At 37.1% G+C, this 25,723-nt stretch overlaps 1 protein-coding gene and 1 long non-coding RNA gene across 2 annotated transcripts; both read right to left on the minus strand.

The window, feature by feature from the left end:
• Nucleotides 1-5,437: 5,437 nt before the first annotated feature.
• On the minus strand, nt 5,438-7,334 carry LOC138900056 (uncharacterized). Its single transcript, XM_070186782.1, has 3 exons — nt 6,990-7,334; nt 6,138-6,356; nt 5,438-5,938 (listed from the first exon to the last, which is right to left on the minus strand). The coding sequence occupies exons 1-3, from the start codon at nt 7,332-7,334 to the stop codon at nt 5,438-5,440; spliced, it is 1,065 nt and encodes a 354-aa protein (XP_070042883.1).
• Nucleotides 7,335-14,822: 7,488 nt separating this feature from the next.
• LOC138893305 (uncharacterized) lies at nt 14,823-21,881 on the minus strand. The gene is made up of 2 exons (XR_011408502.1): nt 21,367-21,881; nt 14,823-15,129 (listed from the first exon to the last, which is right to left on the minus strand). It is a non-coding gene; the product is annotated as an uncharacterized lncRNA (long non-coding RNA).
• Between the last annotated feature and the right edge of the window lie 3,842 nt (nt 21,882-25,723).

Raw genomic sequence — 25,723 nt, forward strand, 5'->3', positions numbered from 1 at the left:
CTTATAGCTCTGACTCAAGCCAATCTGGCAATGAATGCCATTGTTCTGGAGCTTTTTGTACTTGCGATAAAACCCAAGTTTCTATCAAAGTACTTTCAGATAGCTCCAAAGAAGCTCTATTTGATGTTGTCCAACACATCGCAGATGATGAGTCCAGAAGAAAATACTTGACTGAACTCAAGAATATTATCCTCACTCATCATAATGATAGACCTAAGTCTAGGTCAATTATTGAACCATTCAGCATGAAGCAAGTTATGGCTCACTTTGATAAACCAGCTGAACCTTCGATTTCGGATCTGCTACATGAAGTCTCAGAGCTTAAAAACAAAATCAAAGATATTAAATCTAGACTTGGAAAAGTCGAAGTTGATATCTTAACAGAACAGGTTCTTAAACAAGCCAAGACTTATGAATATAAGTCAGAAAACAAGAAAGAACCCAAACTTCATGAAAGTGAGTATCATTCTGAGAATGAAGACTATATCGACCTTCGTCTTACCAAGGATAAGACCTCATCATCTCAAGCTCCCGGCCTTACAGTCATCACAAGTATCAAACCTCAGAGTCACCATATTCCTATCAAGATTGTTATTAGCAAACACTTCGCTATTAACAAAATCGCCTTGCTTGATAGTGGTGCAGATCGTAACTGCATCATGAAAGGTATTGTTCCAACCCAGTATTTAGAAAAAAGTACTTCCAAATTATACTCCGCTACAGGTGAACAACTACGTATTAATTACAAGCTTTCCAAAGCTCATATTTGTAATAATGGTATTTGCTTAACAAATGATTTTATTATTACTGAAGATATTAATGAAGATATCATTCTTGGAATTCCTTTTATCACTCAGATAAAACCTTTCATTACTGGCTTAGACGGTATTTCTACTCAAATATTAGGAAAAGAATTACATTTTCCTTTTGTTAAAAACCTTTCACAAGATGAAAGTGATTTTATTAGAAAAAATACTGTTTTTCGTATAAATAAACTGTCTCGGCATATCACCTTTTTAAAGGATGAAATAAAAGTTAATAAAATCGAGCAGATTTTAAAAACCATGGAGATAGTTACTAATATAGCTAATCTTCAAAATAATTTTGAAAACGAAATATGCTCTGATTTTCCTAACGCTTTTTGGGAAAGAAAAAAGCATTTAGTTGAACTCTCTTACATTGAAGAATTCAATGAACAGGTCATCCTTACCAAGGCAAGACCTATTCAGATGAATCATGAGATAATGGAAATCTGCAAAAATGAGATTTCAAATCTCCTCAAAAACAACATTATTCGTTCCTCTAAATCTCCCTGGAGTTGCTCTGCATTTTATGTCAACAAGAGTGCAGAGAAAGAGAGAGGTGCCCCCCGATTAGTTATAAACTATAAACCGTTGAATGTTGTCCTTAAATGGATTAGATATCCCATCCCCAACAAAAGGGATCAGTTAAAAAGAACTTACAAAGCCAATGTTTACAGTAAGTTCGATATGAAATCTGGTTTCTGGAAAATTCAAGTAGCTGAGAAAGACAGATACAAAACGGCTTTTAATATTCCTTTCGGTCAATACGAATGGAATGTATTGCCATTTGGGCTCAAGAATGCCCCATCTGAGTTTCAGAATATCATGAACTCTATCTTTAATGATTATAGTTACATGTCTATTGTTTATATAGATGATGTTCTTATATTTTCTGATAACATAGATTCTCACTTCAAGCATCTCAACACCTTCCTGAAAATTGTTAAGAGAAATGGTTTGGTAGTTAGCGCCCAGAAAATTAAGCTCTTCAAAACCTCTATTAGATTCTTAGGACACGACCTTTACCAAGGTTCTTATAAGCCTATTTGTAGAGCCATAGAGTTCTCATCCAAATTTCCTAATGATATTACTGATAAAATCCAACTACAGAGATTCTTAGGAAGCCTCAACTACGTTGCTGATTTTATCCCTAACATCAGACAGGTCTGTGAACCTCTTTACAAACGACTTAGGAAGAATCTTATCCCCTGGAGTTCAGAACAAACACAGTCTGCCATCCAAGTTAAAAGACTTGTTCAAAACCTTCCTTGCCTAGGAATCCCTAACCCAGAAGCTTCTATGATAGTTGAAACAGATGCTTCAAATATAGGTTACGGAGGTATCCTTAAACAAAAGATTTCCCTTGAGTCCTCTGAACAATTGGTTAGCTTTACTTCAGGAATCTGGAATTCCGCCCAGAAAAATTATTCTACGGTTAACAAAGAAGTCTTGTCTATAATTCTATGTATCACTAAATTCCAAGATGATCTTATTAACAAAGAATTATTGGTTAGAGTAGATTGTAAATCTGCTAAAGAAATTCTTCAAAAGGATGTCAAAAACCTTATTTCAAAACAAATATTTGCTAGATAGCAAGCTCTACTGTCTAGCTTTGATTTTAAAATTGATTTTATTAAAGGAGAAGAAAACTCTTTACCCGATTTTCTAACAAGAGAATTTCTACAGGGAAAAAATGAGGCCCTTCAGACCTAACGCTCCTTCCAAAGGAAAGGAGATCAGCAAACTTCAAATGGCCAGACCATTTGTCCCTCTTCCCATTACTCCTACCAAGACATCAGCCCCACAAAGGCCACAACTTTCTTTCCAAAACCGGTATACAGCTCTAGCTGAATACCCAAAATTACCAGCACCAATTCCAGTTCCCTCAGAGAAACTTACCAACCCCCAACCAAAGCCTTTAGAAAAAGGTTCAGCATCTAGCTCTACAGTTCAGACAAAAGAGAGCTATGCCATGAAAGTCCTAGAGACTTTTGCAGAAGCAGTCAATCCTACAGTCAAGAAGACACCGCAAGAAGATCTTTATAAAGAAGAAAAGTTCTAGTACATTACCCTCCAGGTATTACCTATATTAGCTCTAGATAAGGAATATGAAGGTCTCAGACTAGAAGACCTAATCAAACCATGTTACACGGATTTCAACTATGTGGATACTGAAAGTCCATACAAAATGAGGAGATTTTACGAAGCCATCCCCATCGATACAGATTCCATTGAAGTAGAACATACTTTATGTCAAAATAGACCAGGATTTATTAATTATTCTAGGTTCACAATTAAGAAAATTTTATCACCTTTTGAGTGGGTCGCAGATCATCTGCACACACCAGTTGCACTTACCATGACACATCGTCCCCAGACTTATTGCTGGCACGATTACAAGGCAGCATGGTTTAATTTTATGTATCTTAGACCAGGACATACTTGGTTTGTCAAGTATAGCTTGGATATTACTAGGGCTGTAATTCCTAGATGGTTCTACGAATGGTGGAACTTATTCGGAGGAAACAGAGAAATCCTTCCTCAACAATTCCTCAACAGGTTTGATGATTTTCAGACCAATGAGGCCATTTCTACTCTACCAGAGCACATTAAAATGTGCAAATACTTTATCCAGAAGAGAATATCCTTCATTGTCAGCTGGAACTTTATTAAGGCAGAATTTGATAGAATCAAATATCTTTCTAAAGAAGTCAAAATCAAGGGATGGACTCTTAAACAACAAGTCCCCAAAGTTCAAAAACCCGTTCAACCAAGCTTTCAGAAAGATTCACCTTCCAAGGCAGCCCTCAAAGAAAAGCTGAAACAAGCTTTACAAAACATAGAAGACTATGAAGAAAACCAAATCATGCAATTGATTGAAGATGCTGCTTCCACGGGAGAAAGCAGTAATGGTGACATGTGCGATCCAAAGGAAATTGCTTTGGCATACATGGACCCAAATTACGACTAAGTCTGCACCGACAGAGTCTCCATCAGCAAAGACCGACAGAGTCCCCACCAGCAAAGGAATCTTATCCTTCCATTATTCACCTTTTAAAAAAGAAGACAACTTTTCATTGTTTGCTTTTTAAAAGATTGGACCACCCATTTCTGATGGTCGACCACTTTAGTTTGTCGATTAAATCAGACCGCACAATTGTACGCCTAAGATTAAAGGCATCTTTTCTTTAGTCTATTTAAGACTCCCATCTCCCATTGTAAGAGGCATCGAAAAATTTTCTCCAAATTTTCTAAGACCTCTCCCCTCTGTATTATTCATATTTTCCCGCTGCAATGTTTTAAATGTTCAGTCAATATAACTCTTGTAAGTTTTTTAAGGGCTTTTTTTATACTGTCTTTTCAGTAATTTTATACTGCAATTCGTTCCGTCTCTACTTGGTATCAGAGCCATGTTGGCAGTATGCGTACTTAGTATGAGCAGCTAAGTACATATACTGTCTAGGATATGGCAAAAATACTTTCACGACCATTACGTATTATATTTGAGGAGGTATCCAATAATTGAGGACTTTGTGTTCATTGTTCAGTCGTAGACCGTATTATTTGTCTATATTTGTTCTCATTGTTTACCTACCATGCTTCATACTTGTCTACCTTATATATTTGATTTACTGGACCACTAGTAAGTGTCAATGTCGATCTCTCGTCACTACCACTTCGGGGTTAGGCTAGATACTTACTAGATACACGTTGATTTATGTACTCACGCTACACTTCTGTACTGAATGTGCAGGTACTAAGGCATGTACATTAGGCAGTCATATTGGCGCAACTGCTTAGGGCACATTATGGTGAGTTGCATTCTACGCTACGATTCGCAGCACACAGAGTCTCCATCTTATTTTTTTTAAAGCAAATATGCCACTCGGCTTGATGCCTTGTGGTGAATATATTAATAATAATCCAAAATAGGAATCCAGTTAATACAATGTATGTAAAAATGCAAATGAAAGTAGGAAAAAACAATGTAATCTAGTTATTACAAAAGTTTGACTTGAACATGTTCCAGCCGAAGGTGCTGTTTGTATCCTCTAGCCAAGTGCAAAACCTCAGTGTAGCACCTCAAACGCTCTCACTGGTGCCATGTTTTGCGTACCAAAAGGATTAGGCCAACTTGAATCGCTAATGTACACCTCCAATTGTTGTTGTTGTCCAAACTTATGATGGGGTGTGCAAACAATTTGAGACCTTTGTCTTTCCAATTGTTGTGACTAGTCGACTGGTAGATTACCCACAACCCTTATCCCACAATAACTTGGCCATCTTCTATTGAAAATAAAAATTCCAGCAGAAGACAATTAGTTGTACTAAACAGTTGATCCATAAACCAGAACAAATGTTACAGTTTCTTCCCGTGTGGTGCTATACATTTCCCAGAATGAGAATTATACAATGCTAATACCACTGGAAGGTGATACAGCACCATACGTTAAATAACTTGTCCAAAGATTTCCAGCTTAATCAGTGTAATAAAGTTGCCAAGACCATTTCTGTTACACCAGTAATGCAAGCTTGAGGATGAGTAACTGATGAGTAAATGCAGGGACTATCTTGTGTTTGATATCTTGGAGAAGCCATTATATTTAACATTAGTACACAGATGTACTGATTCATTAATCTGGAGCTCTCCTTTTTGCAATCCTAACCCTTAGGTTAGGAGTTTGTAGCTTGTCAAGATTTAATATTCTCCTCCCTGTACTGGGAAGTTCAGAGAAAGAGAGGAATTGATTTGTACCTGCACCAGAAAACACTATGTTAGCTATAAAATCTGCGAGAGTATTGCCTTCTCTGAATATATGTTGAAGGATCATATTGAAATGATTTTTCATCTCCTTAATTTTCTGGAATTCTGCACTTATACACCAGGGTGAGTCCCATTCCCCTTCTATGACTTTCTTCAAAGTCAATGAGTCAGTCTCCAATATCAGTGGGTGCTTCTCGTGTGTAACACAGTATTCCAGTCCTCGGAGTATTGCTTGTGCTTCAGCTACAACATTTGTGGTCACACCTATGTCGACTGACTTTGCATACACTAGATCTTCATTCTCATCTCTAACACAGAATCCAGTTGAGTTAGGCCTTGGGTTTCCTTTCGAGGTTCCATCAGTGTTACACTTATACCAGCATGCATGTAGAGGTTGTCAGTTAACTCTCTTAGTGATCAATATTGGCTTGTATGCTTCAAAGAATTGGATCATATCTGGCCACAAAGGAGGTATGTTTGTTAGCCATGGATACCTTGTCTTTGCCAAGTAATGAAGTGTCTTGTTGACTTCATGTATGACTCTATTTTTTGAGACTGTTCCTCCATACTTTCTTGTGTTTCTCCTTTTTCCAAAGTTCCAATGTAATGATAGCTGGTGTTGCTTGAAACAAAGGTTGCAATTTTGGACAGCATTTTACATTCCACCATGCTCGTACCACTTGCTTCACTTGTATTACTGGTTCAGTAATACCTGCAGCTGCCATAAACTGTTTCCATACCTTTGTTGTTGTGTTACTTGTCAGAAAAATATGTCTATATGTCTCTTCCTGGGGATGTTGACAGCACCAACATATGGAAACACATATGTATCTCTGTTTCCTCCATAAGTCATCAGTTGACATTTTGTGTCTCCGCAGTCTCCATAAAAAGAATGAGATCTTGAATGGTAGTCCTTTTGTCCACATTTTTCTGAATTCCTGATTTGGATTTACTCGATGCCTCGGGATTTGCCAAGCACTATTGATAGTAAACTTGCCTGATGAAGTTGGCATCCAATATGGTTTATCCCACTGCGCCTCTCTACTATCATAATGGATCTTTTTATATGTTCAGCAATGTCTTCTAGGAAATTCTGGTCAATTAGTGTGCCATTTCATTCTCTTCCTTGCCTCAGTTCTACCACCTCTTGTAAGTTCTCCTCAATACTAAAGTCTGGAGGTAGGACATGATACAACCCAGTTCAATTTTCATGCCATATGTTTGTTGTGCCACTCTTCATCTCCCATAGTATCTCATGCTCTACTTGTTCCTGCATTCAAAATATGTTTCCACACATGGGATACTTGTTTGAATTGTACTTCAGTAGGTATCTTTTTTTTTTTGCAGTATTTATTCCACATGTAGATCGACCACAAATATTTTATAGTCCTAAATCTCCACCACAGCTTCCCAAATAATGCCTTTGATACATCATTCAATGATCTAAAGCCAAGGCCTCCTTCTTCTTTAGGAGTACATAGCTTCTGCCAACTTGCCCAGTGCATGCTCCTCCCTTCTTCATTGATGCTCCAAAAGAATCTGGCAAATATTTTGTGTAGGTGTTTCAGAATATTTTGAGGTGGATCCAGTACTGAGAGTAGGTACACTGGCATACTTTGCAGAACACTAGTGATTAGTGTTGCTTTTCCTCCAGATGATAATTGCTTCCCTTTCCAAGCATGTAGCTTAGCCTTTACCTTTTTGAAAAGATATTGATAATAGTCTTTCCTTCTTCTAGTGTAGAAGATGGGGCACCCTAGATACATGAATGGAAACTGACCTCTTGTGAATCATGTGATGTCTTCCACTTTCTATATTAGAGCATTAGTAGCATTTGCAAGCATTTGGTAGGAGCTCTTAGCCCTGTTGATTTGATGACCAGAGATATGTTCATAGCTGCTTAATACTGTCATGATCTTCGTCAATGAGGGTTGATGAGCTGATGCAAAAATTATGGTATCATCAGCATATACTAAATGGTTTAGGTATTCTGTCCACTTGGGCATACTAAATCCCCGAAATGATTCATCCTCAAATAATATGTTCAGTGATATAGAGAATACCTCTGCAGACAGTATGAACAGTGTTGGGGAGAGTGGATCTCCTTGCTTCACTCCCCATGTTGATTTGAAGAATCCTAACGATTGTCCATTAACTAGTACTAAGTACCAATTGTTGGATAATAGGTTCCAGATCAGGGTGATGAAATGTTCTGCAAACCCCATTTTTCTTAATACTTGCATCACATACTTCCATGATACTCTGTCATACGCCTTTGACATGTCAAGTTTAATCACCACATTAGCAAGTTTACCCCTCTTCCTTATGTCTATGACTATTTCCTGTGTAAGAAGTATGTTTTCAAATATACTTCTTCCTTTCACAAATCCAGATTGATTTGGAGAGATATACTCAGGTAAGAACTTTTCTAATTTGTTATGTAGACATTTGGATAGTACTTTGTTGATGAAATTGCTCAAACTGATGGGTCTTAGGTCTGAAAATGATTCGGGTCTTTGTTTCTTTGGTAGCATAACCAAGTTTGTGTTTTGGTAATGCTGCCCCTCCAAAGAAATGTAATACCATGTTGTGAATGTCATTGCAGATGATCTCCCAGCATTCTTGATAAAACATGCTAGTGAATCCATCAGGGCCACTGGAACTGTTTCCATTTAACCCAAAAGCAGTTGCTTTAACCTCTTCCAACGTTGGATACCTACATAACTCCAAGTTCTGATCCATAGATACCATAGCAGGAACATTGTTAAGCATTGAAAATTCTGTAGGGTCTCCCTATTTTGAGAACTGATTTTGAAAGAATTCAACTGCGGCAATAGCAATTTGATCTTGGTCTTCTAGCCAATTCCTTGTTCCATTATGGATCATTTTTATTTGTAACTTCTTCCTCTTGCCATTGACATGATTGTGGAAGAATCTCGTATTTCTATCACCCTCAGCAAACCAAGTCATTCCAGCTTTCTTCTTCCAGTACTGCTCCTCCAAACTTAGGTATTTCTACCTTCACAATATCTTATAGTATTGCCAATTGTTTGAATATATCCCCAAAGGTCTGCCTACTCCATTGTGATATTGATGTCTTTACTTTCTTCAGCTTGTGCTTGAACATCAAAAAGGGGTCTCCAATGAAATATGCATGCCAGTTCTGTTTTACTACTTCCATGAAGGTTTCATGCTTTGTCCAAAAATTCAAGAATCTGAATGGTCTAGCAAAGTTTGCAGCTTATTTTCCTCCAGTCATCAGTAGTGGCGCATAATCTGATCCAGTTCGAATTAAGTGCTTAACTTCTATTGTAGGAAGCATATTTTGAAATGGTAAATTCACAAATATCCTATCCAATCTTTTGAATATATAGGCTGCATTAGGCCTGCCATTCCACCAAGTGAATGGACTGCCCTTGTATCCTTGATCAAATAATCCACATGAGTTTGTACAGAAGGCAAAATCATCATATTTTGGCGGATGTACTGGTAAGCCCCCTATTTTCTCATCCTCATGTAACACCATATTGAAATACCCTCCTACTAGCTAAGGTAACTTCATATCACTTGCCAAATAATACAGATTATCCTAGAGTTCCAATCTCTCCAGAGATGAGCATTTTGCATACACAAATGTCATTATTAACAATTGTTCAAGTTCTTGATGTAATACCTTCACTGTTACCTATTGTTTTGTATCCATGACCAATTTCCACTCCACCACATCGTCAAAGAATAACCATATCTTCCCATTGATATTTGAAAATGCACTATCCATATTTAGCCTTCGTTTGTACCTTTGAATATGCTTTGCATTCTGGAAAGGTTCCATTAATGCGATGACAAAGAATTTGTGCTCCCTTTGCATATTAATCACCCTTGGAAAGGCCTGTTGAGTGTTGACAGACCTGATATTCCAAATGAGTGTTTTAATCATTATTTGGAGTGTGATGTTGCCCTCCTGGGAAGTATTCTGGTTGGTTTTTTGTAGCTCTTTGTTCTGAATTTGCTTCTTTGACTTCTTGCCTCATTTTGAATTAAATCTAGGGGATATGCCAGCTTCTCTTTCCACTTGGTGGAAATTCCCATCATTTGATTCATTATCCTCTTCTTTTTTCAAGTTGATGTTGCTCCAGTAGAACCATGTCAATAGGTTCCAAATTGTGAGTGACTAGGTCGTGCAGTGTCTGTAATGGTGACTTCACTGGAGCATTTAGTTGCAATTGCATACCCTGTTCTGTGGCTGATGAACAAGCTATTTGCATATTTCCAGATTCCCTTGTAACAATCGGCCGATCCTTATTCACCTTCTCATATTGCACCAACACCCTATTAGTCTCATGTAATTGAGAGCCATCTCCCCCACCCCCCACCCCCCAGTCATGAAGCTGGTCACTATCATATTCATCACCAGAAACTAATTTTCTTCAGCCTGCATATGCTTGTGTTCATCCTCCTTTAGCCCAGAAAGAGAAGATTTGTTCAATTGGCATTGTTCCACTATTGTTGCAGTTGTTTCATTTTCGTTGGGGCCTGCTTCCTTAAGATTAGTTGTGGGTGACTCTTTTGCCATTGTTCTTATTGTCTCAAATTGAGATGAGTGTGCTTCTGTTGGTCCAACTCCCACTTCCTTGGTCCTAGATGGTGGTGCTATTTGAGATCCATCCTTTACTACTACTGCTTCCTCTGATTTATTTAATGCTACTGCAGATGATGAAGGTGCATTATGTGTTTTAGTGATAGTCAATGCAGTTGTTTCCCTTTGCCTTGTCAATTGCCTCATTTTCTTTTGGTTGGGATTAGTTTTGGACTTGGACATGATTGTTTGTATCTCCATAGCTTTTCCTCGATCTATCATACTCTTATGATCTTCCTCCTGCGAATTGATAATCTGTCCCAGTTCAGTCCATGTATTAACTATCCCAATGTTAGCAGGTCCTTCAGCCCTTTCCTGCAAACCATGAGGCTCATCAACTCTTCCTTCGACATCATCAATCTCCACTCTTTCATGTGCCTTTTTTGGGTCCTCTAGTTGATTGGAAATCATATTTGTTGTCTGGGTGATCTCGGGTGATTGGTTCTCATTAATTATGTGCATTGGTTGATTGTTTTTCTGTTGTTTGGTCTTAACATTAATACTTTTGAAATTCTTCCTCTTTTGTGATTGCCACTGATCCTTGGAATGGTTATTCCTCACTGCTAGTTGTATTGCTTGCTTCTGTTTGTGTCATTTTGTTGCTTTTTTATTTTGATCCTGTGTTACTTGCTGTTGCTTTTCAGTTTTGTCCTTGTCTTGCATTTGTACTATCTGATTCGGTGGTTGTTGCATGTCTGTGCTCCCAGAGTTGTCTGGGGGGTTCTGGGTGCAATCTTGTCCTACTACTTCAACTCCGTCCTTTCTCTTTCCCTCCTCCTCTCTTCTTTTGATTGGAAAGTATTGATTTTCATGCCCCAAATGTTTGCAATGTAGGCAGTATGTAGGCAAATCCTCATATTTCACTTCAAGCCATTGACTATCCCCACTCACATCTTGTTCTTCATCAAATCCAAGCCAGGCATGTTGTGGCCTTTGTTTTGTCAAGTGAATCTGCACCCTAACTTTTGCAACACTACCCCTTGTCTTCTGCATTGATGCGACATCAAGATGCAACACCTTACCTACTGGTGATAGCAGGACAGTGAGGACCCCTCCATATAGTATAGGTGCAAGGGTAGTTCTGGTACTATCACCCAAGTAGGAACAATAAGTGAGTCTTCATTTGCTTTAAAGTTAGGTATCCATGCTTGTAGTTGCATTCTCTGTCCCTGTATAAACATGAATTGCTTTGTCCAGACAGTGGTGTGATCATACTCATTGTCAAGGTCAATGTAGACTGTTCTAGCATTGAAATGAATTATTTTGACTCCTCCTTTGAGTTCTGTCTGTGCAATGAAGCTCCTCCTGATTTGTTCCATCCTAGGCATTGTGTGAAGGAACTTGCCTATGATAGTGTATTGACATCTTCTAGCCAAAGTGATCATGTAGTCTTTCTTTGTAAATATGATGGCTGGTTATCCCTGCTTGGTTGTGATCTTTGGTGGGGTGAAGGTAATTGGGGTTGTCTCACCCATTAGTTTAGCTCTTAATTTGGTTGCTAAGGAATGTGTAACAGTATGTGGTGGTCGTGCTGGATTGTTGGTAAGTTTTTTGATTTGTGAACTGGATTCTTTTGGAGTTGTGTTCAGATTGGGATTAATTGGAGGGTTGGCTATTGTTGGTTTCTGATTTGGAGGAATATGCTTGTCAAAGTTGGATGATATCTTTGGGAAATTATTGATGGTAGTCTCTTTATTAACTGGAAAGCTATGCACGACTTTTTTCTGGGCATTCTTTGATGTATGCATTTGCATTTGTACAACAGGACCATCATTTTGATCGACAACCTGAGCTTCTGTAGCTGGGAATTGGGACACAATGTCCTTACCCTATAGTTCATTATCTCCTGCTATCTTGATAGCTGATCCTTTATTTATTTGTTTTCTGTTTGAATTACCTTGACGACTACTTTCAGCATCATGTTGGTAAGCATGTACATCAATTTTCTCCTTCAACTTGTTGCTAGAATTTACTATGGAATTTCTTCGAATATTTGATACTTGCACATTTGCGGCATAACCAACTATGTGACTTTTGTGCATTTCAATTCCTTTCCCTGCACTATTGCCAGTTCTTTCTTGCATTGCAGTGATGTTCTGTCCATCAATGTGTTCATTGGGTAGATTCGCTATTTCAATACCTACCGATTAGCATTGACCTTGTTCTATTTGGGCAGTTTGACCTCTATTTTCATTCAGCTGGTGTGATTTAATTTGGTCGTTGTTATCAGTTATTATAGTTCGAGCCTCCAAATCATTATTGACATTTTGATATTGTACTGGATACATATCTCCAGTGTATGGAGCTAGTCGATTCAGTATTGAATCGGGTGAAATATTTGTTCGGTTGTCCATGCGATTTGTCGTTGTTGTATCCTTACCTCCATTCTGCAAATCTGAGGCTGGTAAGGAGATGTTTGCAGCAGGAATTTAGTCGATTTGCTGTTGTACATTGCTAGGCGTTTCTTGGTGGTTGTCCGGGGTTTTTCCACCACCGGTTGTCGAAGCGGCGTGCATGGGCAAGGCACTGTGTACTGTAGCAGTCAGTCGCCTTGTACGGAGAGGTTTTTAGTGTTTAGGGTTGTCTCTATCTTATTCAGTTATTATATCTTGTCTAGTTTATATTCCAGACAGATATTGTGATAGTGTTGTATTGTTCTATTAGATGCTTATATTCTTGTGACACCGAATTTTGGGAGTTCCTAGTGGATGCTCATTATTTTATTTCATGTTATTTTTATCACTTCACTTTATAATTTATTTATATTCAGAAATTTGATAAAGAAAAGCATTGGTTTCTATGAGTGCTAGATTTTATTCTATTTATTTAATGAAAATTCTGATTTTAAAAATTTAAAATGAATAGTTAAGTGGAGGTTCCCGTGTTGGCTTGCCTAGCAGCATAGTTGGGCGCCATCACGACCTATTATGGATTTGGGTCGTGACATAGGGGAACTACTTGAAGCCACATGGTGGGATAAGGTGGGCTAAAATGCGGGTAGTTATTTTGGAAAAATAATTTTCAAAACTAATACAAGGGTCCCGCGGTGATATAAGGAAGATTGTAATTTGATTTGTGAAATGAGACTATGAGGCGGTACCTCTGTAGGGATTCTTGTTGATACCTTTCATTTACATCACTTGTGTTTTGGTTGCATCATTTCCTTGACATTCTTATTATGTGTTTCTTCTGTGATGTCTTAATTGACTTAGTCTCAGTGTAGCTATTCTTGTTATATCTCTTCCTTTTATCATTCCCCTTGTTTTCATTATCATACTATATTAAATCTGCTCAGTCTCTTTATTTATTTCAGTAGGTGTCTTGACCCAACCTCGTCACTACTCTACCGAGATTAGGCTTGACACTTACTGGGTACCGTTGTGGTGTACTCATTCTACACTTCTGCATATCTTTTTGTATAGATCCAGGTACTTCATACTAGCCTAGGCACCAGTGAGTCAAGCTTGGATCAGAGATTTCAAGGTATACCTGCCAGCGTCTGCACTCCTCGGAGTCACCCCTTTATCTAGTTCTATTTCATTCTCTTTTTAGTAGATACTATTGTATAGGGATGTTCAGTATACTCATGTAGAGCTTGTGACTCGTATCACCGAATTTTGGGAGTTATGTTTGTCACACCTCCTTTCTACGGAAAAAGAAATTTTTTCAATTTAAGTGACATTATTGAAAAGGGATTAATTTATTTTATTTTAAAAGAGTCGTCACTCCGAATTATTTAATTAACGGTGTTCTCCAAGTCACCAAATATTTTTGAATCCCAAATCAAGGAAAGTTTGACTCTGTATAAGTTTGCGAAACACATAAGATCGAGTAAGGAATTTTGTTAACCCAGGAGACGGCGTGAGGCACTCCCGGATTCCGTGGTTTTAGCACGGTCGCTTAACAAATTACACTTGGCTTAATTGTTCGATCATTACTGTTTTACACTTATTGTGCATTTTACATTTTACCGCTTTTAATATTTATGGAATTATTTAAAATAAGTTACGATGCCGTACACTTGTTATTTTACACACACCGCTAATTGCGCCGCATAAAATGCACCCGCAATTTACGACGTGTTTAATTTTACTACTTTGAAGTTGTAAGGTCAAGTCGCGTGAACGCACACTTGAATTTTGGATTTACGTATCATAGTTATGCCACGGGAACCGTACCCATAACCATGACGATAATTTATTAAAGTGTGTCTAAAGCAAGCTAAGATATTCAAGAATTATATTCCCTAATACTGATTAAGATTTCTGCCAAAAGTCAAGAATTTATGGGTCGGTTATCATTGTAAGTAAAGGTTTTATTATAACCAATTAATCATAGAGTTGAACACATTGGGCATTTGTTGCGAAGCACTAAATTGCTGTTGTGAATTTCAGGCCAATGACTTTGACAAGCTAATCTGAGAGAGGTCATTTGTTTATACTAACTTGCTGAATAATTGGAAGCAAAATAAAAGGCTAGCAATCTTTAGTCCATACGAATTTTATTGAGTCAACCTCTAGGGACCATGACCTGAAGTATCCAGACTCATATGCACAACCCCATTTGGGTCATTTACAAGTCTGGCCCAATTCACCACTTAGACATAAATTAACGCTAATTCTGGGAATAAACAATCTTCATGAGTTGGGTTTCAAATTTGAAATACAGCTGTAATGAATTGAAATAAGATACAATGCCAAACTGGAATCAAATATCGGATATAAGATAGAACAGTAGCAGATTCATCATTTACACACCACAAACTGTGTATCGATTTCTGGCCATGATTTACAAATTTGATTTAAAAAAACAAGGCGATTTCAAAGTTGATCATAACTAATTTCATTAATTTGGCACTCCAAACATTTCCTCAACACATATATGTTTCACATCCAATTTGCAGTCCAGAATTCAGAGAAGAGTACCTGGTTGCCAAAAATCGGAAGAAAAGTAGAAAATAAATCTCTGGAACAACAGGGATATCAACAGAATAACAGTTCAAATCAACAGCAAAAATCCAACAGCTCAACAAAAGAAACCCAGAAATAAGTGAAAACCAAGGCAAAACTAAACTTCTGTTCTCTTTTATTTTGAAGACTTTGTAAAGGATTTTTTTTTGTTTCATATTTCGGATCTGAAATTTTATTCTCAAATTTCAGACTGCTCCTAAAACGTGAGAGAGAGAGAGAGAGAGAAAGGAGAGTGTGTATATGAGTTAATGCAGAGGAGTGAGAGTGAAAAGAGATGAGTGATAATGAATGAAAGTCTGAATAATGTGTATTTTGTTATGCAATTTAGTAAAACATGAATAAGAACAAGTTATGAAATAAAAGCAATTTAGTAAAACATGAATAAGAAATAGAGATAGAGAGAAGGAAGAGTATTTCTTCTTCAATTGTGTGTATTTTTCTATCTATTACAAGGCCTTTATATAGGCATAAAAAGTGAAGAAAAATATGTCATTGAATATGTCATTAAGCATAAAAATATGTCATTGAATATGTCATTAAGCATTTGAGAAGATCATGGAGGAAGAGTAGACATCCACCATAATTTGATTTTTCTTGTAGCACTCCCCCTTGGATGTCCATAGATAATGTGCCTCGTTAAAATCTTATTAGGAAAAACCCTATGAGAAAAAATCCTAGTGAAGGAAAAAGAGTACACATGTTTAGAAATACGCCTTTTGGTTGCCTCGTTAAAAACCTTGCAAGGAAAACCCAGTGGGACAAAATCTCGTAAGGAAAAAAGAGTACAACGCGTATTAACTCCCTCTGATGAGAGCATCAATTTACATTCCTGAGCCTTCGCATCCCAATCGTGTACACTAGTTTCTTGAAGGTTGACGTCGATAGAGATTTGGTGAACAAATCAGCCATATTATCACTTAAACGGATCTGTTGCACATTGATATCACCATTCTTTTAAAGATCATGTGTGAAAAATAACTTTGGTAAAATGTGCTTTGTCCTATCCCCTTTTATGAATCCTCCCTTCAACTGGGCTATGCATGCTGCATTATCTTCATACAAAATTGTGGGTAATTTGTCACACTTCAAACCACGTTTGTCTCGAATAAGGTGTATTATAGACCCCAACCATACACATTCTCGACTTGCTTTATGAATAGCAATTATCTCAGCATGATTAGATGAAATAGCCACGATTGATTGCTTAGTCGATCGCCAAGATATGGCAGTGCCTCTATATGTAAACACATAGCATGTTTGAGATCGAACCTTTTGTGGGTCATATAAATACCCAGCATCGGCATAACCAACAAGATCAGGACTGCAATCATTGCCATAAAATAATCCTATACCGGTAGTCCCTTTTAGATACCGCAATATGTGTTTGATTTCATTCCAATGTCTCCTTGTAGGAGCAGAGCTATATCTTGTTAAAACATTAACTGAAAAAGTTATGTCAGATCTTGTAATGTTAGAAAGATACATTAGTGCACCAATTGCACTAAGATATGGTACGTCGGGACCAAGAAGCTCTTCATTATTTTTATGAGGACGGAATGGATGTGCTTTATCCATATAAAATCGCTTTAAAATTATTTTAGTGTATGTTGATTGATGGACAAAAATTCCATCTTTCATATACTCAATTTGTAGACCAAGACAAAATTTTGTCTTTTCAAGATCTTCCATTTTAAATTCTTTCTTTAAATAATCTAATACTTTAGGAAGCTCTACTGCTTTAGGAAGCTCCCTAGGAGTTCCAATGATATTTAAATCATCAACATACATAGTGATTATAACAAATTTAGATCCAGATCTTTTTATAAAGACACAAGGACAAATTGAATCATTCTTGTACCCTTCTTTCAACAGGTACTCACTCAGGCGATTATACCACATGCGCCCTAATTGTTTTAATCCGTATAAGAATTTTTGAAGCTTTATTTAATAAATTTCTTGGAAACCTTAATATGCTTTAGAATAATTTAAATCCTTCAATAATTTCCATTATACGCATATCATGTTTTTCTTGTATTGCCAGATTAACACCTGAAATGGCGACATCCACTACAGGAGAACATGTCTCTATATAATCAATGCCAGAATATTTACAAATCTTCTTGTGACACAAGTCGTCTTTATGTCTATCGACTTGACCCTTTTTTTTCCGCATAAGAATACATTTATACCTCCACTGGCTTTATACTTTCAGGTGTTGGGACTATCCGTCCAACTTCATATTTTTCATGTGAAATCAATTTTCATTGCGTATTTTTCATTTGGCCAATCATTTATCTGTCCAAATTTCATGACAGATTTGAGCTCAAGATCCTCGTCAATATTAATAATATTGAGCGCTACATTATATTAACAATATCGTCGACGATCATTTTATATCGGTTCTACTATTACCCAATAAAGACATAACTTATTGAGATCTCTTTATCTTATTATTTTCAGGTACCTGAGCCTCTCCTATGAGGTCTTATGAAGTGTTATGTCGTGGTGCTCTTCTAGGGCACTTGCCTCCTTATTATGACCATCTTGAACATTCGCTCCTCTCCTTCTTTAAGGAGTTTTATCTTTGGAACCGATTAGTCTATTATGCTTTATGCATGCCATGGACTCTATTCATTATAAACTTTATTTTATTTGGAGCATTACCAGCTGAATATGACATTTAGCTTTGGGTCAGCAGATACGCCTGGCAATATTTTACAAATGAATTATCACTTGAACTTCAAGTTCACATTTTGTCGTACGAGGATCTCGATGTACTCATAATAATTCATTACATGCATTACTTTTTCAGCTGCCCATTTTCTCCCCCTATTGTTGGGATCACCAACACATATCCTTAGCCTTATTTGGGAATCCATCTTTGTGCATTGTGGTGGAACAATTAAATCATATAGCACATTCATATTTCTAGATGGAAATTATTTGGTTCCTGACCCTGAACCGATTGTGATAGGGAGAACTTATCATAACTTGGCTAGATGCGTACAAGTGCTGTTGTATATTAAATAATATATCACATACCAAATTTTATTTTGGCAATTTTGTTCTCATAACCAATGGTTTAGATATAATTGGAGGCATACAATTTCTGCTAAACCAACTTGGATTTAAACCAGTATTATCAAGATAAATCATCATAATTTATATTCTGGAACTGTGCTCTAATAATTTGAGCAATCAATCTTGCAAAAGCCAAACTGCAAATTGATAACAAATGCACATGTGACCATAGAATAGATGCATCTATTAAAATCATATAATAGTAAACGGTTCACATGGAAGGTGAATGGGCCCATATATTTATCACCTTTTATTAGTTCCATAAATCAAGGGATTCAATCCCAACTTTAACTGGTATATCATGAGAATAAGCAGCAGAAGAGAATTCTTGAAGAATCTTATATTTCTTCAATATATGCCAATGTAATTCTCAATTAATTTTTCGCATCATAATTGAACCGAGATGGTTAACCGGTCATGCCAACTAATATTTTTTTCAGTAAACCTCTAGTTTACTTGTGGCTTGTGATTGCATCACCATGCTTATAATTGTGTAGTATAAATAAAAGAAAAGTCAGGTAACATTTCATATTTACCCGGTATGATTATAGTAATATAAAGATATTCAATCTTTTTTTCATTTATATTCTCAATATGCCAACCACTTTGGCTAATATATTCGTAAATCAAAATGTTTCTTTTGAGACTTACTACAAGATTAATGTCATGAACAATTTCATTCATTCGGGTAATAACAAATTAGTTCTTTCAGATCTCTTAACTGCTTTTGTACTACAAGATCTTTTGTCACACCATCCATATAATGAATGTCTCCTTCACAAAGAGAATCATATCATAATAATTGTCATGTTCAAAATCATCATAAGCAAAATAATTTTTTTGCTTTAATTTTCCTTTTAATAACTTTCATAAGGCTTGACAAAATATTTGGCGTATCACATGTATGCGACCAATGATATATTTATGTAACTACACAATAATATTTATTATCTTTCTTTGTCTCAAACCTCCCTTAGAGGTGAGTTGTAGTATTTATCCAACCATGCACAAGTACATTATTATGCATAATCTTTATCACATATATATTTTCACATTCACTTTCAGGAATGAGTATGCATTCTCAATGTTTATCACAAGTCACATTCTCTTCAAAGCATGGAGTATAATCATACAATGTGCTTTGTTATTTTTTTAATACCCATTTGATGGTAAACATTGTCTTGTTCTCCCTTTTTATAATTACCATATTGATAACTATTATTATTTTGGCTTTTCGCACGGCCACATTTATTTTTTAACCACTTGTCTTTATTTAGACTTATCATGCACTGCTATCACATTCACTTCAAGAATGGAGCAAATCAAGTGGGACAAGCTTCATGCTTTTTCATGAAATATATATATATAGTTATTATTATTATCAATATGATGCATTAGGACTCAAACCCAATGCCTTACCCATATAAAGGCATGCTAGGTCATAATGCGTTGGAACTTGAATCCAACGTCTTTTCATTAACATAGTGTGTTGGGACTTGAACCCATCGTCTTACCCTCGATCTTTGGCATAATAGGCCAAAATTCACTAGGACTCGCACTCGAGCCTTTAAAATATTATTACTTCATAATTATAGGCATAAGTAAATTAACTTTCAAGAAGACATATGTAACTATTTCAATCTTGAAACAGTTCCTCTGCAACAAAAATGCTAGTTAGGATATATGCCATTTTTTTTAAATGATACAATCACTTTTATATTTTAATAAATTAATTAGGGAAAAGGTGCAGATAACCTATAACCACTTATATTTCAAAGACTATAAGAACTTCACCAAAAAAAATTTCAATACGGAGGAATGAGCCTTATGTTTCCAGCAAAAATATTTAAGGCTTAATGCATAACTGTGACTATTATAAATTATAACTATAATGAGTTTATATTGATTGTATATTCCAATGCCAAATTTGCAAGGTACTATAAAATCGCCTACATATTTGATAATTTTTCTTTCAATGAAATACATCATGTGATAGTAAAAATATTATTACTAAATTACCTTAATAATTATCTATCATAGTATGTAAAAGGTGAGAACATATATATACGTTGGAATATTATATTTGTCCTATAAGAGATGTAGCAAATAAAGACATACATTTCCAGTTCTTTATTTCAGTGGATACAATTGAAAAAAATATTTTAACTAAATACTGCACATAAAGTTAATGCAAAGATATGAAAGTATGAATGGGTTTAGATGGATGTAAAACTTATCTTTGTATTATCATCCAAGACATTTTTCATTGTACTTGATCTCATTGTCTGCTTATAATTTACATAGTCTTGACGTAGAAGATCATGAAATGAGCAATTCGTGCTGATAACGTGTTATGAAATAAAAGCAATTTAGTAAAACATGAACAAGAACAAGTTATGAAATAAAAGCAATTTAGTAAAACATGAACAAGAAATAGAGATAGAGAGAAGAGTATTTCTTCTTCAATTGTGTGTATTTTTTTTATCTATTACAGGCCTTTATATAGGCATAAAAAGTGAAGAAAAATATGTCATTGAATATGTCATTAAGCATAAAAATATGTCATTGAATATGTCATTAAGCATTTGAGAAGATCATGGAGGAAGAGTAGCCATCCACCATAATTTGATTTTTCTTATAACATATTTTGTTATATAGAAAAGGCGGAGAATTTTTTCAGTTATTTTCCTTTCTCTTACGTCCCTCTTCTTTTTGTCATTTTCCCCTTCACTCCCGACCCCTTCACTCTTTATTTGCTAAACAGGTCCTTTTTTAATTATTTCTTTTCCTCTAACCCTTCTGCCCCTAAACTCAAATCGAACGGGCCTGCCTATCAACAAGGCAAGCCCAAATTTCATAATACCCGATAATCAACAAAACATTATCAATCAATTTCAAATTCTAATTAAACAATAATTACTAAAATGATTAAAACAAATTGGAATATGCAATCATATAATTTGGCTAATGATCAATGTAATCAAACAGTTCCTCTTTACTTTTCAAGCCATGCCTACTAATAATTAAACTAACACATTAACCCTTAAAACCACGATATGTAAACATATGTGAATAACAATGAAGAAAAGAAATTAAGGAAAAGAACCTTACAGAGCCGATAAGACTCAAAAGCCTAGGACATGATTCGAAACACCGGCATTTCAATGTTGAACGGTAACGATCTTTGTCCAGTGAACACTGATCTGAACCCTTGATGTCCGATAAGTGTTTCATTGGACAAAGCCCGTTGAGGTTCAACGGATTTTGACATATACGAAAGATTCTGGCGGCCTAGAAACGGATCGAATACTAACACCAAATAGAAATACACAGCGAGGAAGGTTAATTGGTGCAGGTTTCGACCTCGAGTAGGCTAAGATTTAGGAGAAAATAAGAAGGGGGTGGATTAGGTTTTTGGTTTGGTTCTTAGATTTAAAAATCACGAAACTGTGAGGGCCTTAAGAAAAATCCAATGGTAGATTAAGATAGAGGGGGATATGGAGATCACGTGGTGAAAAATTTGGGATGTTTAGAAGTCGGCCGCCGCCGTGGGCGATTTCCCACGGCTGTGTTGGACGGAGAAACAGTGGTGATAGAAACAGGCGTTCTGAGAGGCTTTTGGGAGGGGGAGGGGGGGGTTGGTTCGTACAGTTATATGGGGAAGAAGGGTTAGTTTTCAGTCATTCGATCAAAAGGAATGAATGGCCGAGATTACGCACTCAAAAAACGGCGTTGTTTGGTAGTCTCTGGGAGACCAGGTGAAGTGAACCGGGTCTAGGGTGATATGGGAAAAGGTTTGGGCCTGAAACAATGGCCCAGTCCGGGTTTTTGACCCATCAGCTCCCCTTTCCCTCTTTATTTTGATTTTCAACATTAGCCATTTATCCTAGCAAACCTAATTTTAAAACTAATTTGCAAAATGAACCCATTTAACTATTTTAACAACTAAAACTAATAAATTACTTTTACAAATTAATTAAAGAAAAAGAGACTAATTAACTGCACCTAAAATGTAAAGTAACTAAATGCATTTTTTGTGATTTTATTTTTAGTGATGCAATGCAATTAAAAACCGAAAATGCTATGAAATAAAGATTAAATATTTTTGATGACTTTCATGATTTACGATATTCTTAAATATGCACAAATGCAAATAAATGCAAACAAACAAATAAAGAGAAATTTCTAGAAATTCTATAAAAATTATAGACAACTAGAAAACTATTTTTGTAAATTTTTTAGGGGTAAACTATGGGTTGGAAAAAAATTGCGTGCTAACAATGGTAAGTTGAATTGCGGAGTCCTTTTATAATAGCTATTGGTTAAATTGAAAGTTTTAACACTATTAGTTAAATTCTGCATGTATGTTAGGCTTATCTAGTCTTAGAGACTAGGTGCTATCACGACATCTTACAGAGAGAAATTGGGGTCGTGACAAGTTGGTATCACAACCTAAGTTCATAGGTGTTATGAGTCACAAGTAGGTTTAGTTAGGGGTGAACATTCGGTACTTCGGTTCGGTATTTAAGAACTTCGGTTCGGTATTTCGTATTCGATTTATCAATTATGTATATAAAATATTGTACCAAAGTAGTTCGGTACGGTTCGGTAATTCTTATTTTGATTCTGTACGATTTCAGTACGATTTTGGTTAGATACATTAGCGGAATAGATGATATAAATGAAGTGGACACAGGATTGGACACGATGTGCTAGGCTAGCTGCTAGACAATACGTGAAGAAGCATCATTTGAATAAGCTAGCAGCCTGTATGAATAAGCTAGCAGCCTGCTAAAGTTTACAAAGCAACTTTAGCAGAATTCAAGTATACCAAGGAACTAGCCAACTAACGAGGCTAATAACAACAAGCATCAACAGAATTAAAATATATTAAATAACAAACACATAAATCAGCTGTAGAAAGTACATTAAACAATAAACACAGAAACAATAAACACAATAAACGCAATTGTCCATTCAAGCACTTCTTTAAAGGAGTAGCAGAATACAACACAACAACAACATCTGCCATCTAACAAGCATCAGCAGAAATCAGAATTAAACAATAATCATATGCAACAAAAACATAGAAGGCATACACCTGCTACCGAGGTCGTGAAGTCGTCGTCGCCCTCTGTTATTGTAGTCGTGAATCAGCATCAGCCAAGAAATGTTGCAATTTTTGATAGAAGTCTAGGGTTAGAAAATAAAAAAGGGAAATGAGGTAAGCAGAAGAAGCTACTGCCCGTAAGTCTGTTGTCTCTAAGCCTAAAGAGGCCGCTAGGAGCGCTAATGGATTAGGGAATTAGGGGGCTTGGGGTGTGGGTCTTAGGCTTATTGGGCTGAAAAATACAAATAGAGTTGGGCTTGGACTTAAATATTTCAGTATTTCGGTAAATACTTGAAATATCAAAAACTCAATACCGTATACCGGAGCGAAATATCAAAATACCATAATTTCTGTACCGGAATATACCGAAACACCGAAAAAAATGATACCAAAATACCAAATTAATTCGGTTCAGTTCGGTTCAAAATTTGGTTTTTTGAATTTTATGCCCACCCCTAGGTTTAGTAGAGCCTCGCGGATCGGTACAGAGACGTCTGTACTTATCTTCGAGAGGCTATGGAACTGTTAGGAAACTTCACTTCTTTGATTCTTCATCATGCGAACTTGTTGACTTCGAATTCTTAAACTTTTTCTTTTTATTCTCTCACAGATAGTGAGGACACACACCGTTGGATTCGACGATCAGACACCCGCGCCCCTACTAAAGCCGCGAGTGGACAGGGCCGGGATAAAGTCCAAGGAGGGGCACGTGATGTAGCTAGAGCACCTGCCTGAGATGCGACAGAGGAGCCACCAGTAGCTCCAGTTAGGGGGCAGACACCTGAGGCAACTGTTGCTGCCCCTGCACTTCAGGAGATCCTCGCACAGTTCTTGATCATGTTTGGTACTCTGGCTCAGGCGGGGTTGATTCCACTTGCACTAGCAACATTTCAGGCTGGAGGAGGAGCACAGACTCCTGTGGCCCATACCTCAGAGCAGCGGGTCCATGTTGCCCAGGTCCCAAAAGTTATACCAGTGCAACTGGTTGTCCCAATTTAGCCCGAGGTTAGGGCAGCATTATTTGAAGAGGAGCAACTCAGACTCGAAAGGTACAAGAAGTACCATCATCCTACTTTTAACGACCTAGCTATAGAGGACGCCCGGGGTTTTCTAGAGAAGTGCTATCGTATTCTCCGTACCATGGGTATAGTGGAGACAAGCATGGTTACTTTTAATACTTTCCAGTTGTCGAGACCAGCATACCAGTGGTGGCGGACTGATGAGGAGAGTAGCCCAGCCGAGGCAGCTTCACTCATATGGGCTCAATTTTGGAAGATGTTCCTGAGAGATTTTATTCCCTGGAGCCTTCAGGATGCATGACGCGCGGATTTTGAGTTGTTGCGCTAGGGTGATATGACCGTATCAGATTATGCTATCAGATTAAGTGAGTTGTCTAGACATGCACCTGCCTTGGTTTCCACGGTCAGAGAGCAAATCCATCAATTTATCGAGGGGCTCAACTATAGGATTAGATTCATCATGGATCAGGAGTTAAAGACAGATACCCCATATCAGCAGGTGGTAGAGATCGTACGGAGATTATAGGGTATGCATGGCTAGGAGAGGGAGGACAGGGAGGCCAAGAGGCCTTGTGATTCTGGCGGATATAGTGGTGCTCGTGCCCAGTTGCAGCCCGTCATGATAGTGGCTATATGAGCCATCTAGTTCAATCAAGCACTTCTAGCTTCTAGTGGCACTCTAGCTACTCCCAAGCCTCAGGTTGCTCATTATGCACCACCACTGTCTAGCGTACCTCCTGCATGGGGTCCTTTAGCAGTCAGTACAGCCAACCAGACCCGAGCCGGTTTCAGCGTCCACGTCCTCCGAGAGCTTGTTTTGAGTGTGTTAATACTCGTCATATGGTGAAGGACCGCCACAAACTCAGGAGGGGTGCACCTCCACAGACTACTCAGGCTCCACGTATTCCATAGGGTCCCAATACTTCTTAGGTCGTGGTTACCGCACCAGTTTCTGCTCCATCTGCACAACCAGCTAGGGGTGGAGGTCAGGCAGGTAGGGGTCGCCCTAGAGAGGGAGACCAGGCCTGGTGTTATGCTTTTCCGGGTAGGATGGAGGCGGTTGCATCAGATGCAGTTATCACAGGTATTGTTCTGATTTGTCATAGAGATATATCAGTCTTATTTGATCTAGGATCCACTTATTCATATGTATCATCTTACTTTGCTTCATATTTGGGTATATCTCGTGATTCTTTGAGTTCTCTTGTTTATGTTCCATGCCTGTGGGAGATTCTATTATTGTTGACCATGTGTATTGGTCGTGTTTAGTCGTTATTGGTGGTTTTGAGACCAGAATTGATCTATTGTTACTCAGTATGGTAGACTTTGATGTTATTTA

This window comes from Nicotiana tomentosiformis, chromosome 1 (assembly GCF_000390325.3).
Source record: "Nicotiana tomentosiformis chromosome 1, ASM39032v3, whole genome shotgun sequence".
Lineage (NCBI taxonomy): Eukaryota > Viridiplantae > Streptophyta > Magnoliopsida > Solanales > Solanaceae > Nicotiana > Nicotiana tomentosiformis.